Source organism: Hyperolius riggenbachi, chromosome 3, assembly GCF_040937935.1.
Source record: "Hyperolius riggenbachi isolate aHypRig1 chromosome 3, aHypRig1.pri, whole genome shotgun sequence".
Lineage (NCBI taxonomy): Eukaryota > Metazoa > Chordata > Amphibia > Anura > Hyperoliidae > Hyperolius > Hyperolius riggenbachi.
The window spans coordinates 282,933,656-282,949,527 of NC_090648.1; the positions used below are offsets into that span (position 1 = coordinate 282,933,656).

General features: G+C 41.9%; 1 protein-coding gene across 1 annotated transcript in view; it reads right to left on the minus strand.

Annotated features, from left to right (window-relative positions):
• CPED1 (cadherin like and PC-esterase domain containing 1) overlaps positions 1 to 15,373 on the minus strand; it is a 344,542-nt gene extending 329,169 nt beyond the window's left edge. The window contains exon 1 of the mRNA XM_068276408.1: positions 14,619 to 15,373. Coding sequence (XP_068132509.1) covers positions 14,619 to 14,834 — 216 coding nt within the window. The 5' untranslated portion in view covers positions 14,835 to 15,373. The remainder of the gene's footprint in view (positions 1 to 14,618) is intronic.
• Positions 15,374 to 15,872: the final 499 nt, after the last annotated feature.

Consider the following 15,872-nt stretch of genomic DNA (forward strand, 5'->3'; position numbering starts at 1 on the left):
CACCCTGTTTGTTGGAGTGTGACAGTTTAAGGTGCGATCTGGAGAATGGGGTAGAGAGGGGTTCATTCTCTCCTCCAGCTCAGTGTTTGGATACAGAGTACCCTATATTTTACACATATTTTTTCTCATCTAATTTACTACATTAGAAGTGAATCACAGGTTTCCTTTGTGTTGTTTGAGATGATTGATCAGTTACAATGCATATGCTACTCCAGAAGTATATTAAAATGTTATTTCTGAATGATGAATGGTTATTATATAGTTATAAAACAATGACCAGTGATGATGACAATTAAACACTGCAATACAGTAAACTTCAAAACACACAAGTCTCGGTCAGCATTACGTGGCTACCACATACATGAAGAATACATCCGATCCAGAGATAGTGGATGCTCCATGATAATATATTGTGTGTCTCAGAGCGAGGTGGGAAGTGAAGACACTGCTGATTAAGGCAATATCACTATGTACATTTCCTTTAAAGGGAACCTGAAGTAAGAGGAATAAGGAGGCTGCCATTTGTATTATTATTGAGTATTTATATAGGCTCCTTTCACACTTAATCTGTTGTGATGCGTATCCACAGAAACAGGATTGCACCACAAGTGATGAAAAGTCGCACTGAATGTTTTCAGTGTGATGCAACACGTACAGTGCAGCATAAAGTCTATAAACCTAATCATGCACTGCACCCTGAGCTGCACTTTGCTCCATAATGTACTGCAGGCAGTGAGTTGTTCCATCAGGACTCACTGCACTGCAACACAAACCGACCATTGTGAAAGTCCCCATTGAAATATAATGGCTTTGCATTTTGATGCGATTGTATTGTCCGATGCAATGGGCATGGTGTAAAAGGAGCCTTAGACTGATGTAATCAAATGCCCCAGACAACTTCACGAACAATAGTATGGGTGGGAGAATTTCTGACAGTGGGGCCCGATCCAATTCATTTTTTCTCCTACGTTTTGTCCTGGAAGATAATTTTCATCTTCTGTTTAAAATAACTTTTCAGCTCTCTGCAACTGAAAAAGTACCAAAAAGTATGTGAAAAAGTACTGTCAAAATTATTTTGTTTTGAGTATTTTCTTGCTTGCTTGTGGCTTAACCACTGATGGCTGGTAGCTTAAAGGACAACTGAAGCAAGATGTATATGGAGGCTGCCATATTTTCTCCCTTTTAAGCAATACTAGTTGCCTGGCTATCCTGCTGATCCTCTGCCTTTAATACTCTTATTATTATTAGTACGTATTTATATAGCGCCAACATCTTCCGCAGCGCTGTACAGAGTATATATAGTCTTTTCACTAACTGTCCCTCAAAGGAGCTCACAATCTAGTCCCCACCATAGTCATATGTCTATGTATGTATTGTGTAGTGCATGTATTTTAGTCTAGGGTAAATTTAGGGGGAAGCCAGTTAACTTATCTGTATGTTCTTGGGATGTGAAAGGAAACCAGAGTCCCTGGAGGAAACCCACAGAGACACAGGGAGAACATACAAACTCCTTGCAGATGTTGACTTGGCTGGGATACGAACCGGGGACCCAGTGCTGCAAGGCGAGAGCGCTAACCACTACGTCACCGTGTTGCCCATTTTAGCCATAGACCCTGAACAAGCATGCAGCAGATCAGCTGTTCCTGACATTACTGTCAGATCTGACAAGATTAGCTGCATGCTTGTTTCTAGTGTTACTCAGCCAAATAGATCAGCAGGGCTGCCAGACAACTAGTTTTTTTTAACAGGAAATAAATATGGCAGCCTCCATATTCTTCTCACTTTAGTTGCCCTTTAACCACTTCCCCCTCACCAGGACTACATCCCTGCAAAATCCCATATCTTCTTGCAAGGACGTAGCTACTATGTCCCTCCCCACCATGCACTCCCATTCATTGTTCTAAGTCCCTGTGTGAATGACCGCCGACATCCATGAGACGGCACTGTCATTCACAAAAGCCGATACTTACATGTCCATGCATTATTTCCTGTTTGCGGAGTAATACTATGCATAGGGAAGTTACGTGCGAGGACATCTTGAGGCCAAATAGTAAAGCTACATCTAAAAACCTTATAACCTTGCAATAACCGGGACAAATGGGCAAATACAATAGTTTGGGTTTTAATTACGGTAGCATTTATTATTTTAAAACTGTAATGGCCAGAAACTGAGAAATAATACATTTTTTCAATGTTTTCTTATTTTTAGTGTCAAAACACAATTAGAATAAAATAATTCTAAGCAAAAAGTACCCCCCAAAGAAAGCTTAATTGGTGGCAAAAAAATGTTGTGATAAGTAGTAATAAAGTTACAGGTGAATGAATGGAAGAAGCGCTGACAGGTGAAAATTGCTCTGGTTTTTTAAGGGGAAAAACCCTTGGAGGTGAAGCGGTTAAAGAGGATCTGTAAATTCGAACGAAAGCCACTACTGCGCCTGCGCGAGGCTCACACAGGATTGTTTGCCGACAAGCTTGTTGGCAGATTTTCGGTGGCTGACATCGCTGGAAGAGAGGAGGATGGGGGAAGCCTAATTAGAATCCAAAGGCTTCCCCCTCCCGAGGCAAGTACCCCCAGGGGCTCTTTTTTTTTTTCTTACAGTGCCTCTTTAACTTAAATATGGAATGTAGGACAAAAAGCGGCTGTTTTTTTTTGGGGGGGGGGGGGGGGGGTTCTCTTTGTTTTTTGTTTCATAACAGAAAGAAGAAAGAAGGTTTTCAAAATGAACTGAAATAAGTGATACATCATATGATACTTTTATTTCCTGCAACAAGGACATCTTTGTATGGAACTGAAGTGCACTCGCTGGTAAATTCTGCAATTTCGTCTTCTCCACATTGTGAAAGTGCAGTAAAAGTAAAGTTTGCCGGCTGCAAGGCTGTTGACCTCCTCTCTGTAATGACTAGCAAAAGCTGTACGGCCGAAGTGCTTGCTACAGAAAAAACATGGAATTACCACAGATAGATTTCCATTGTCTGCCTAGAAGTTGGAGCACTGCAAAAGCAATTTACTAAATCTATAGAGATAAAGTCTTCTGAAAGTGGAATAAATGATGGAGCATCAGAGAATTCCAGCTTAATTAAAAAGATTGATATTTTAAAATGTAGAACTGTTGTAATTAATTTGTCAGCCGGTTAATACATTTCCTTGGTTGAACAGCAGTGCTCTATAAACTCTGAACTATGAGTTTTTTTACACAATGAGCTATACCAGTGAAATTAATTACAAGAGATCAAGAGATTTAACTCCTATTAGGTACCGTATTTGACTGCAATGAGGTTACAGTCTCTTTCACATGTGCATTTGTCAGATTGTTCAGCCTCCCACCTGATGGCCACAGCTTTCCAGCTGCAATTTCATGCAGCCAAATGGCAGTGTTTGCAACCCTATGCCCATCTGCGGTTGATTTGGACGGTGGATACATTTCAGCAAAAAAGGCATCATGTTGCCTCTGAATGTGGCTGAGGCCGGGCTCAGATGTAACACAGTCCTGATGAATAGAGGCCCTCTTGAAATGCATAGGCGTGGGCCCTGATGAAGAGAGACGTATCCCTCTTGAAATGCATAGGCTTGGTTGATATTTAGCACTGTGACGTCACAAAGCGCAACTTTCGGGTCTTTTTTTGGACCGCAAGCACAGCAACAGACCAAATCTACTGTTATACACCTGACTGCAGAAGCTGCCGGCCGGGGCTCCGCAGCAGTCGAGTAGGTCTGAATGGAATCTCTCCATCTCCCCAACCCACATACAGATGCTGCAGTTCCACTAGGACAATGATTGATTGTTGGAGCACAGCGAATTGGACTGAAAGTACGCTAATCGAGTGGAGCCGTGAGTACCAGGAGATACACAGCTAACGAATGCTGCTATTGGGCTGCTCTATATAATCTGTGCAAGATATGAAATCGGTGTTTGTATACATTTCATCTTGATTTAGGAGCCAGAAGGAGGCTCTATCTACAGGAACATTGCAGGAGCGATCCCTGTGATCTGTCCAATTACCTGTGCGAGATCTCGCAGTGTGTATGGTGGTGTGGATGAGGAAATTGCTCGCAGGATATTTTGATAGACAGCTAAGGATGTGTTTTCTAATGTTTTCTAGAGACTTCTTTGACCATTTTTTAGTGTGAATTGTATTCATTTTATTCTAATAAAGCGAAGACTTTCTCTTTGTATAGTGCGCAGGAGTCCATGTATTTATATATTTCTCCTATTTTAGTAAGACTGTGGGTGTTTGCTTACTATCTCTCCTAGCAGCCTAATCACATTATTTGTACTACAGAGGCGTGCTGCAATTGTCTGATTTTTCAGATGTAACAGTGCTAGCACATGCTAGTGTAACTAGCATGTGCCTGACCGGTGCCAAGGCTGGATTTATACTTTACGTGGCTCTAGGCTTAGTATGTTGTGGCTCCCGTTTCTTGTGCAGCAGTGCCCCTCCCATTCCATGTGCAGACCCACTTCCTGGTGTATCATCCATGTATTGGGCATCATTTTCTTTTTCAGCCTCCTCTTTCATATGTAGCAACCCCTCTTTCATTTTCAGGTGCCAAATTGGTCTGCAGCCACCCAAGGCATGGGCCTTTGTGGACTTTTCAGAAATCAGTCCCTGGCTGGTGCATAAGAGCAGCAGATAGGTGGTAAATTCATTGTCTTCAGACTTCCGTATAAATAGCCTATATGAGGCAGGTTTAAACAAATTAAAGTAAACCTGTAACTTTAAAGGGAAATAAATTCAGATACATACCTCAGTAGAGGGAAGCCTGGATCCTGAGCAGGCAAAGGCCACTTCACGCCTGCACTGTAGCATGGATCCGTTCGGGCTTGGTACAGCGGCTCCTTGGTAGTAAGCAGGCTCTATGCCTCCTACACCTGCACAATGTGGCCCTGCTCATTCACAGACAGGAGCACGGTCTCAAGCACTCTTCGACAAACCCTTGTGAAAGATATTCGGAGGGTCCGAGCACTGGAATGGAGAGGTGGAGAGGGACAGGGAAGCCTCTGGATGATCTAGAGGCTCCCCTCTCTATTAAGGTAAGTTTCTAAATGAGGCACTTTTTTCCCTACAGGTACACTTTAAAAATGTACCTGAATTCTGTATGTCTCAACCTCCTTAGTGGTCTGGACGAGCTCAGCTCGTCCATTACCGCCGGAGGGTGCCGCTCAGGCCCTGCTGGGCCGATTTTATTCAAATAAAAAGGAGCACACGCAGCCGGCACTTTGCCAGCCGCGTGTGCTACCTGATCGCCGCCGCAGCGCGGCGATTCGCCGCGTGTAGCGGCAAAAGAGGGTCCCCCCAGCCGCCCGAGCCCAGCGCAGCCAGAACAAACAGTTCCGGCCAGCGCCATGGCGACGAGGAAAGCGAAACAAGGAAGGCTGCTCATTGCGGCCTTCCTTGTTACTTCTGATCGCCGGAGGCATTGGGAGCGCCCTCTAGTGGGCTTTCATGCAGCCAACTTTCAGTTGGCTGCATGTAATAGTTTTTTTTTTATTAAAAAAAAAACCTCCCGCAGCCGCCCTGGCGATCTTAATAGAACGCCAGGGAGGTTAAGGCAACTTTTACTCTATGCACGTTGCATAGCGATAGGATCACAACGATGATAAAAAGTTGCATCGCCTGTTAGGAACGCATGCAGCAAAAGCATAAAGTACATCGAAGTATGCACTGCCACTGTAAGTGCACACTTTGTCAGGTAAACACACAGCATGCTGCACATCATTCAAACAGATACCGTCACATGGCTTATGCACCAATGTGATAATAGCAGCGCATTGGTTACATTGACCAGTGTGACAGAACACAATGCAGTGATGCGGTGTGAAAAGAGCATAAAAGGTATTTGTCCGTTTTCCTCTGAAGCATGATTATAAACATAAGGCCATATGTAACTAACTTTTTCTGCTGAGTTTTCTCCTAGGAGATATTTTATCATCTTGTCTTATCAAAATAACTGTTCAGCACTTTGTAATTGAAAAAGTACCAAAGAGTCGGTGAAAAAGTACTAGCAAAATGATTTAGGGTATTTTCTTGCTTGCTCTTGGTTTAACCTCTTTAGGACCGCAGCCTCTGGCCCCTGGACCAGATGCATTTTTTTCTTTTCTCATTTCCTGATCGCTGCAAATGGCTCACAGCGTTTAGGAGAACAGCAACCAATGAAAATGCCCCCTAACCGATAGAAGGAAGCTCGGCTGCTACATGACAGCTGAGTTTGATTCCTCCAGGAAGAGCGATCAGCTCGGGAGCGCAGTAAGCTGCGGCATAGATTTTACGCTTCCTGCCTTGACTATTCTTTCTATAGTAGCTGGCACCCTGCACATCCCCCCTTCTTTCTTCCATGTGTAGTGTTATCTCAGAGACACTTACACCTTGTACACATGTATCAGGCTTGTCACCTGCAGGGTTAAGAACTCAATCCCTTGAGTTGGAGTTTGGAGCTGAATGCTGTACAGATGCATCACAGACTAGACGCTAGCAAGGGAGGAGGAGGGAGGACAGGTGGTGCTCAATGGAGAATCCTCCGGCCAGAATAAAAGAACAATACTCAGGGTCGGTCAGCATGAAAGATCCTGGTCTTCAGACAGTGTTGGTGGGGTCCACTATACATGCTAGATTCTTGGCCAAGGCAAACAGTAAGGACTAGCACGTCAGTGTAATTCAGCCAGAGGTGTCCTTCAGCATAGGAAGCCAGAGGTAATCCCTGAATATAGGTAGCCAGGGGGGTCCTCCAGTATAGGTACCCAGGAGTGTCCTCCCAGGATAGGTAGCCAGAGCGAATAATATATGTGCAGAATGTGAATGAAGCCATAGAAACAAACTTAAAAGTAGTTTTCCTTTAATACTGCACCAGTTTACACATCCTGGCTTTTGTCTGTCTTTATCTTGGAGCATTCTTGCTCCTGTCTTGAAATGTCAATGCTGTCCTTAGATATTGCACTTTTGCACTTTTTTGTATACATTTGTCATACAGTGCTGTCCAAGTATTTTTGTAATTTAACATTAGTAAAAAAAAATATATATTATTTCCATATCAATCAGCAGCCAGCTGAGCATTTCCAAAACAGGCAGAAGGCAAACATTTCTCTTCTTTGCAACCTTGGCAACAGTAGTCTTAATAGTCGGGTTGGAGTAATGTCTAGAAGCTACCACCTTACAGTAGAAGCAATTATCCAAACAGTGATTGTTTATTTTCACTGACAGTCTTATCTGCCAGTTCTAGAAACACTGAGGAATGACTGTGTTTTATATGCACATAAAAGTGAACAAGCAAGCTGAAATGTTTGCTATTAATCCTTGCAATATCCAGAGCCAAACTGAAAACACTGAGTTTTTTTTTTTAACAAAGTTTAATTTCCCTTTAAGTTTTACAGCTTCTATTCTCACTGAAAAATCCATAATATGTGCTGGATGGGAAATGTGAGCCCAGCGGTATTATCACTAAGGGATCACATATTTTGGAAACCGCTAGACAGCTCTGCTTTATACAGTTGGACAGAAGGTAAGGTAACCAATCCAATGCGTGTCTTAAATGAGCTTCAGTATACTAAAGTTATTTTGATTCCCAGGGCTACTCCTAAGCTGCAAAACAAAAAGTAGGACAGAGGTAAAATGACTTTGCTGTTGCCCGATTCTGACACTTTTTTTTTTCCTGTTCCAGAGTTACAGCCAATGAGGCAGAGAAATGTTATATTTGACTGTATAATCACTGTTATTATTCAACACAGAGGAGCATAACCCTGCCCTACCCTGACAAGCACACTCAACACAGGAACAACAGGAATTCATGTACAGCAGAGCTCACACAGAGGATGTTTCACATCAAAACAGAATTTTCCACAGCTAATTGACTCCATTTGGCTCATTCTCACACCAGCAATCATTACATATTATGTGAAACCTTTGGATAAATTACCATGATTACAACTTTGACATCCTTAAAAACTAAAGAAAGGGCTGCTAATAGTATTTTTTTAAAAAGCGCCACTAAAAAAAGATTTACTTTTGACAAGGCTGAAGTTTTCATGCCTACACATTTGAACACAGGTTCACTTTAATGTTAACCCTTTTTCGAACACTTGACTTAAGAGTGCATTCACACTATGCACATTGCTGCATGCTACATGTGAACACACTGCTGACAATTGTATGGGCATGTTTACTCATCTGTGTTGTAATGGACCATGTTATCCAAACGCTTTGCTGGACAATGTGTGTGATAATCTCCACTTTACCATAGCAATTCTCTGTGCTATGAAAAACCTGTGGACGTTATAACGTGCACATTGTGCGTTGCGCCCGTGTTGTAGTGTGGGCGTTACACAATGCACAGTGTGAACTTAGTCTTAATCTTATCAACTAACGCTTTATTCACACTTACTGACCAGTTTGCGGTTTAGCAGTCCTCAAGTCTTCAGAGGTGCATGCCATCTCTTTTTTATTCCATACCCCTCAAAGTGGATGTTGTACCATCTGCCTATTGCCTACTTGAGGCTTCCAGCTTCTTCATAACTTTGCCTTCTGCCTACATCCTACCACACATTAATTCCCCTGCCAAACAATAATTTTAGGCATCTTTAGTATTGTTCACTATCACTGGCTCCTTTAGACTGGTGTCACACTGCTAACTGGTGTTAGTGGGTCAATTAGTGGTGGGGGCCACACCAGCTAAAACAGGCCTTCGGTGATTACTGCGTCAGTACGTGGTAATCCCCTTTTGGATGACAGCCAAACAGGAAGTAACACTCGCATGGCACAGTACGGAAGTGCACAGAAACGTATTTTAAAAATATGCTTCCGCGTAATTTAGGCTATTGCGTAAATTTTTAAAAAACCCTTTATCTCCATAGATTTACATGACTTCTGGTCCGCCACAAGTCGCCGCAGAACCGTGCAGTAGAGTACTGTTCCATCGCACTTCCATCGCATCGCGATGCACCGCGTCGGTATGAACGGCCCCAAAAACTTTCATTGGGCTGCGGTAAAATTACTGCACCGCCTGCCCCAGTGTGAAAGTGTCCTTAGCCTAATACAAGATACAAACACACCTGCAAATCCTTTATCTTGTCTTCAGAATGTTTACCCTTATTTACTTTGACAACTCAGCCTTTTCTCTCAACCACAACCTTCCAACATTTAACATCATTTTCTATCCCTGCGTCCTCCTCCTCCTCCTAAATCAGATCAATGATAAAAATATCTTCCTGTGCATCACTCACATCTTTCTAAAGGTGGCCACACACTATACAATAAAATTATCCGATTTTACGGAAATTCGATAAAAACGATTGGATCTCCCGATAAAAAATAAAACCTTTTTTTTTTTATTCGACTGAAAAATCCTATCGGATTTCCCGTTTTCTTCGATTTTTGTCGATCCGGAATGCCAGATATTTTTCTTCAATCTTTCTAAAGATTGTATGGTGTGTGTTAGATTGTCAATTTATTAATATACACACCCTAGCAATTTTGTCAGAGTTTCCAATCATTTTTATCATAATTGGGGAAAGATTGAACATACGTGTGTGGTACATTGGTCAGATTTTTGAAATGTTACAATCAGTCAGAAAAATTGATTGCAATTCTTAAATTGAACAGATATTTAAAAAATTGTACGGTGTGTGGCCACCTTAACCTTGACCATACAGCCTTGATTGTAAAACATGATTTGGTGGGTTCCTCCCCACTCTTATGTCATAGCATCAGTGGCATAGCATCAAGGGATGCAGAAGTTAAACAGCAGCAGGACTCTTTGGCCAGAGGGGCCCACAATGCATATGTATAGTTACACTGCTGGTGAACTGGGAGCAGGGTGAGCCAAATGATAGCTCACCTTGCTGCCGGTCAAATTCCCAGTGGCATTAAATAGTATTCCCCCTCTCCAAGTCATATAAACTCGGAGGGAGAAGTAATTTGGGTCCGGCAATCGTCGGAACCCCGAATGACCCTTATGTGCCCTGCGCGCTATGGCGTTACTGCTATAGCAAAGCCTGGTTTCGGGCACTCAGCACCGAAACCACCTGCTTCGCCCTCAATGGGCATACCTCAAATGCCATATTAGCTCTTGATTGGTGCTGATAACTACCACTTTTACTATTGCTTTGAATACAGGTAATCATTAACGGTTTGCCTTCCCCTTCTTACAACTCTTGACAATGTGGCGGTCATTGGCAGGTTTTGTTGCTCCATAATATCAATTGTAATGTATAATTGGGGAGCCCAATGTAAAAATTGCACTGGTGCCCATAGCTTCTTAGCTATGCCTCTGCATAGCTTGTAACTGTGTAAGTTGCAGCCTCTATTACTGATCTGGATTTTTGGGTGCAGCTCCCAGTGAGGAGAGTACCAGCAAAAGAACAGATAGGCCTGGTGCACACCGAGCGGGTTTTGAAGCGTTCCGCTATCCGCTTCCGCCTGTGAAAATGCTTAGCTAATGTATTTCAGTGGGCTGGTGCACACCAGAGGTTTGAGGTTTTTAGCAAACTGCAAACGTGGGTCCTGCAGCACTTTTGCGGTTTGCAGATGCGTTTCTGCCTTAAAGTATAGGAAAAGCTCAAACTGCTCTGAAAAATGCTAGATCAGAGCGGTTTTCCAGGCGTTTTTGTTACATTAGCTGTTCAATAACAGCTTCACTGTAACAATATTTGTAATTTGCTACACAAAAACGTTCCAAAAAACACTAGGCATGTTTAGAAAACGTCTCTAAACATGCCTAGAATGGCTCAGAAATCTGCTTCAAAAACCTTTAGCGTTTTGAGGATCTGCTAGCGGTTTTGGTGTACACTGGGCCTTACTCTTCCATTTCAGGTCTGCAATGGTATTTTCATTGGGTGTTTCAGCGCATTCCCTCCATCAGTCACCTAAAGCCTCATACACATGTTCGCCAGTTGCCAGTGTGGGATCGTTATTAGAACCCTCAGGCGACAGTGCAGGGTCAGCACTGTACACACATGTTGCAAGCATAAAGGCAAATAATGTGTCCTGTTGCTATGTGTGTGTGTGTGTGTGTGCGGGGCGTGGAGGACTGACATAATAATAATAATAATAATAATAATAATAATAATAATAATAATGCTGTGTGAGTGACTAGTGGCGTGCGAGTGACGTCATGTGGTGGGTGGGCTGAGTAATGATAACAATGCTCTTGGCCAGTAACCGGCCAACGGGATCTGCTCTGGGGATCTCTGGCAGAAGCATCAGGGGCTGCTTCCTCATCCTATATTCTCGGCAGGGGCAGTCGTTTGCAGCCACCTCATGCATCTAGAGTGTGTATCGGGCTTAACCCTATCTGATCCCCCGAATATTTAATCTCTCTCCTGTTTCTTAAAAAGGAACTATCAAAGAAACCGGCATTCTGTAAACCCACATACCTATAGAGCTTTTTGCCAGCAACAATAAAAAGCTTTCAGAAGTCTCTGATCACAGCCTGTTTATCAGATTTTTGTAACAAAGTCGGTGTCGGGGCCAGAGCTGTACCATGTGGATAGGTTCCACTTCTCTGTCACTATTCACAGAGGAATGATTTACTGTTTGTTTCTGCACTGCCCACACATACTGCTTTTTCACAGATCATATGAGAACAGCTTAGAGATTTTTCAGCTACAGAGAAAGGATCTTAACCTCTTTAGCAGTAACCCCGTGCTGGACACGGGGGTAAGCCACTGAGGAGGATTTCTCAGGCCCCACTGGGCCGATTTGCATAAATTTTTTTTATACACGCAGCTAGCACTTTTGCTAGCTGTGTGTTACCTATGATCACCGCTGCTCCGCGCCGATTCGCCGCTACCCGCCGTGTTAGAGGGTGCCCCCGAGACCCTGTGCCCTGCCTGGCTAATCAGTGCCAGGTAGCGCTGAGGGGTGGATCAGGACTCCCTCTGATGTCACGACGCGGGAAGCCCTAAAGGAAATCCCGTTCAGAACAGGATTTCCCGATGGGCCTGATCGTCGGAGGTGATCGGAGGGGGTGGGGGGATGCTGCTGCTCAGCGGCTATCATGTACCTAGCGCTAGGCTAGCTACATGATTTTTTTAAAAAAAAATGTAAAAATATAGTGCTGCGCTGCCTCCCTGGCGGATTTAATTGACCGTCAGGGAGGTTAAGAGAAGGACCTGTACTTTATTCCTGTTTTTGCTCAGAATGAGCTTTTCCTGTCTGTAATCTCTGTTTACTTTATATTGCATGAGGCAGACAGAAACACAGGAACAGCTGATTCGTTATTTACACACTATTTCACGCTATATCTCTGCTTTCTATTATTCTGAAGCTATTTCAGTCACAGGATTATAGCCAGTAAGGATTGTTTCTGTATGCTGGATGTGCTGCACACAGTCCTTCATAGTAATGCCCACAGTGAAAAGTTATCCGTAAATGTCATTCTTCACATAAAAAAAATTAAAAGATGAAAAAAAAAGAAAAAGCTTTTGTATTGCTATTTGCTAGTAATTACTGGACATATATGTGGCATTTAGAATTTCAGTTAACTTTGATAGTTGTCCTTTAATCTTCATCTCCACCACTGAATCATCTTCCTGAAACTATTCATGCCAAATGATAACCCCTCTTCGTGTATAACTCTAACTCCCAATGCACACAAATCAAGTCCTAACTGCAACACTAAATTATAGACATTATAGACTCTAAATGTGGCCACACATACACAATACAATTTCATATTATTATTTTTAATTCAAGAATTTAAAATCATGTGTTTCTACAGACAGTCATTTTTTTTGTAAAAAACGGACTGAATTTTTGTAGGACACAAATTTTCACAAAAATCTAAAAAAACATGCATTTCTTTTTTCAAAAGGCATTTTCTCATGCCGGTTGATTTCAATACATTTTTACAAAATGTATTGTTTGCACAAAAATATAAACATTTTTTTTGTGAACAATCGGCTAAGTTACAATTTTTATTAAATTTAAAGTTCAATTTTATTAAAATTCTATATTCACTCATCCCTACTATTAAGTACCAGTCTTAGCATTTATAGGTTCAATACAATTGAAACACTGGTAAGTCTGATAGTATTATAATCTAGTACCACATGGGAATAGATAGTTATTGGCCATCTCACTACCAAGTATTTGGTAAACTACTATGATATCCTTTCAGGAGCCCCACACTTTTTCGGAACTTGACAAATAATTGTAAAAAAGTGAGCCAACAGAGCAACACATTGGTATTTGTATATATCAGGGCCGGATTTGTACTTTTTACCGCCCAAGGCCAACTATACTGTCTGTATGGTTGTTATCTCTGCGTGCCCTCATGAGAATTCTACTTACTTTCCATCATTGGATGTCACAGACAATAACTATTTTAGTTATACGCGTATAGATTATAAGTTATGTTTTCCTTAAGAACTTTTATGGTATGTTTGCCATCTCATTAATGATAGACCCATTGTGTCACCATGAGAGTAAAGGTGGCCACACACGATACAATAAAATGATCCGATTTTACAGTAATTCGATAAAAACTATCGTATCTCCCGAAAAAATCGAAAGCTTTTTTTTATTCGACTGAAAATCCGATCGGATTTCCCGTTTTCTTCGATTTTAATCGATCCGGACTGCCAGATATTTTTCTTCAATCTTTCTAAAGATTGTATGGTGTGTGTTGGATTGTCAATTTATTAATATACACACCCTAGCAATTTTCTCAGAGTATCCAATCATTTTTATCATAATTGGGGGAAAAAATTAACATAGGTGTGTGGTACATTGGTCAGATTTTTGAAATGTTACAATCAGTCAGAAAAATTGATTGCAATTCTTAAATTGAACAGATATTTAAAAAATTGTATGGTGTGTGGCCACCCTTAGGCTGATGTGTACCTGCAGGATAGTGCTTACAGGTCTTGCAGGCTCTAAATGTGCATACATATGCACTATTTGTGTTGCTGGTCAGAACGGAGGTGAATCTTGTAGGCAGCACTGCATGGAATGAGCAGCCGTTCCAGTGCAATGCATAGTTATTATGGGGAGTGGCTTCCAGTGGGCTGAGTAAGAAGGGGAATTGGTGTGCTCACTGAAAGACCTGGTGTGCTGAATCTTTATGTGACCTTAAAGTCACCTGTGTTTGTGCTAAATTATTGTCCAAGATGTCCTTGAATGGCCACCAAGGTCAAGTCCCATCTAGAATGTGAAATTAGCTTTAAAGTTTGGACGTTTGAAACAGTAGTTTATTAGTTGTTATGGATGGCAGATCCCTGCACCAATTTGCAGTTTGTCTTTATAGAGAGGAGGAGTAGGATAAGCAGCAATAAGCTGCAACAGGTAATAACAATAGAAATAGGGTAAGGTTTTCAAGTGTGTCTGTGTTGGATTGCAAGTAACCAGTATGCAGCAGTATGCATACAGCAGGGAACACCTGTGCTCACAGTGGATAAGCTGTATGTGTATAGGTTTTTACTCTGCAAGCTAGTGGCTATCGCTTCACTAATTTATGCATACCACAAGGCTGCCAAAGAGAGAATTGTGACATATGCTGTCACAGTGCTGACCTGAAATGACAGTGACAACATCCTAACAAACAGTGTGCAGATTAGTATATTATGCAAGACTATAACATTGTTCCATTTGATAGGGAGATATTTAATGATAAAAAAAATTACACTTACATCCTTTATCTTCTTGACTACGTTACTCCACTGATGTAAGCAGTTCCTCTCTGTGGCCACGTCTCTCAGATCTGCCGTGTGACTGCCAAATGTATACTCCTTAATGGTCCAAGATGTACTTTTCCAGAGCAGTGCAAGGCACTGATACAAAACACACACTGCCACAATCACGGCTACAATGACCGGTCTAGGGCAATATCTGCGTCTCCAGCCCATGTCCTCCTGCTAACTACGTTTATCACATCGTCTTCAAGGAAACTTGTTGTGACCAAGCCGGAAAACTCATGATCATCATAAGCTTCTTCTGAGGATTCTTGGCTCATTACAGTTTAAACTGGGAAAATGCAATTCTTCTCTCTGTGACGTACAGAATTAGCTAGCTGAGGGGTATGAAGAGTAAAACATAGTTTTCCAGAGGTTCAAATGCTTCTGACATCACCTCTTGATCTACAACTGTAACAATCCTTTCTGCACAACTGCAGTCATTTGTATCAGGAGGGTAGTACGTCTGCATCCATCTTACCGTAATAATAAAAAAGCTGAACTTGGTTAAGTTGACTTTCAGCCCAGAGCTTAGTTGAAAAGTTGAGTTTACTTCCAAAGTCCTCTCAGTGGAAGCAGAATGTTTTCCTCTATCCCCTCTTGGGCTGCTGATGTATGCAGTGCTCAAAGCTGCTTTCTGCACACAAACGCAGCACATACACTCCATCCGAATTCCCTGGGACCACAGGCATCATCCTAAATGAAAGACTTGCTTTCTTTATGGGTGGGGTTGTTCTTGTACAGGAACTACAGCATAATAATGCAGTTTAGAATCCATCCCCAACTCACTGAGCAGAGTCTGATAACTAGTTACACACTTTCACGTTTCATATAGTTTTTTTTTCTTATTCTACTCCAAATGAAATCCAGATGTTTCCACTGAGAAGCTGCACATGCTGCGAGAGTACAGCTCTGGTGTTTGTATTACACGACCATTACTGTTTGCATTACACTAGCACAGTCTAATGTGTCATTCTTACCGACTGCCTGGCTCTTTTGCTTAAACCTCTGGATTCAGAGCTGACGTACATGTTACCATCAGCTCTATATATAAAGAATACAAATCTAAACAATGTTAGTAATAACATATGTAAGACTTATTAAGATATAATGTGTAAGTTGAAGTGGTTACTTCAATGTTACTCCAATACTCATCTGTGGTTTTATATTAAAATGCATTATTATTAGTGACCATGGACATCTGCATTTTAA